Source organism: Buceros rhinoceros, unplaced genomic scaffold (assembly GCF_000710305.1).
Source record: "Buceros rhinoceros silvestris isolate BGI_N320 unplaced genomic scaffold, ASM71030v1 scaffold25142, whole genome shotgun sequence".
Classification (NCBI taxonomy): Eukaryota; Metazoa; Chordata; class Aves; order Bucerotiformes; family Bucerotidae; genus Buceros; species Buceros rhinoceros.
The window spans coordinates 4,781-5,900 of record NW_010398684.1 but is presented as its reverse complement, the minus strand read 5'-3'; the positions used below and the strand labels follow the sequence as shown (position 1 = coordinate 5,900).

Here is a 1,120-nt window from a genome sequence, read left to right as displayed (position 1 = left end):
TGCCCGGGATGCGGTCGCCAGCGGGTGTACTGAGAGAGGGCTCGTCCAAGAGCAGCCAAATCGCAACGTTCCTCTTCTCACCGGCCTCCGCCAGCATCCCTGTTCCACCGGCTTACGCGGCTCCTCCTGCCTTGGGCACTGCCACGCAGGGACCCGGGATCAAGGTTGGGACATCCAGGATCTGCCGCTCCTGGGCAACTGAAATCGGGGCTTTCTGACCCTCCCCTCCCCTTCGGAGTCAGGAAATCGTCAGCATTCGTTGCCCATAGGCCTAAGAACACACTCAGCTGAAAAGGCGTCTTTCCTGCTTTGCAGAAGCCAAGGATCCAGAAAGAAAATCCTCTCTGCTCTTCCCTCCCTCCTCACACCACCTTCCTTGCCTCGCCATCACACGTCCTCTCCCTCCTGACACCTGCAAACGTAAATCACACCCAATTCCATGCGCTCGTCTGCACGCGGCTGTACTCCAGATCCTTCCGGCATCGAGGGAGGGGGCACACGCAGATCCCAACCCCGCTCCTGCTCCAGCAAACCCCTCCGCAGAGCCCAGCGCTCCTCTCCTGGAAACAGCCAGCATTGAAATTCTGCCTTATTTCCTTGGGGACAGAGCTGCCAGGCTCTCTCATGACGATCCCCTGCGATGTGTCCCCAAGCTGCAGCACCCAGTTCTGGTGTGGTGGGACGGACGCAGCTCACCCCCCTCCCCAGTGCCGCTGGCACCCCCAGCTAGAGCCCCGCCAGCCCCCTTCTGGAACCGGCTGCCTGCTAATCCCCCGCTCTCCTCACCGCATTACCAGCTTTTCCCACTTATGTGCCCTTAAGAGGGAGTGAGGCAACAGCTTAACAGGGCTCGTTCCCCCAGAGCAGCTGAACTGCCGCTGTGTCTGCGGGACTGGGGCCGGGTCCCTGCACAAACCGTGCTGGAGCAGCCGGCCAGGCTGCCGGGGCGCAGGGAGCTTCTGCAGCTCTCGCTCCATGCCGAGGTGTGAAGAGGCGAGATGAAGCGAGACAGAGGATTTCAAAGGAGGGGAGGAGAAGGCTTTGATGGCCAAAGTGAGAAAAAAAGGCCTTTCCCTCTGCGAGTGTCCCTGCTGGAGCCATCTCTCCTCCATCTCCTGCT

The 1,120-nt window shown here is 60.8% G+C and overlaps 1 protein-coding gene across 1 annotated transcript in view; it reads left to right on the top strand.

Moving 5' to 3' along the window:
- The window catches only part of HEYL (hes-related family bHLH transcription factor with YRPW motif-like), a gene marked incomplete at its 5' end in the record, with an annotated part of 3,404 nt that extends 3,186 nt beyond the window's left edge, over positions 1-218 (top strand). Inside the window, one exon of the mRNA XM_010131204.1 lies at positions 35-218. Within this exon, the coding sequence (XP_010129506.1) occupies positions 35-218 (184 nt within the window). The remainder of the gene's footprint in view (positions 1-34) is intronic.
- Between the last annotated feature and the right edge of the window lie 902 nt (positions 219-1,120).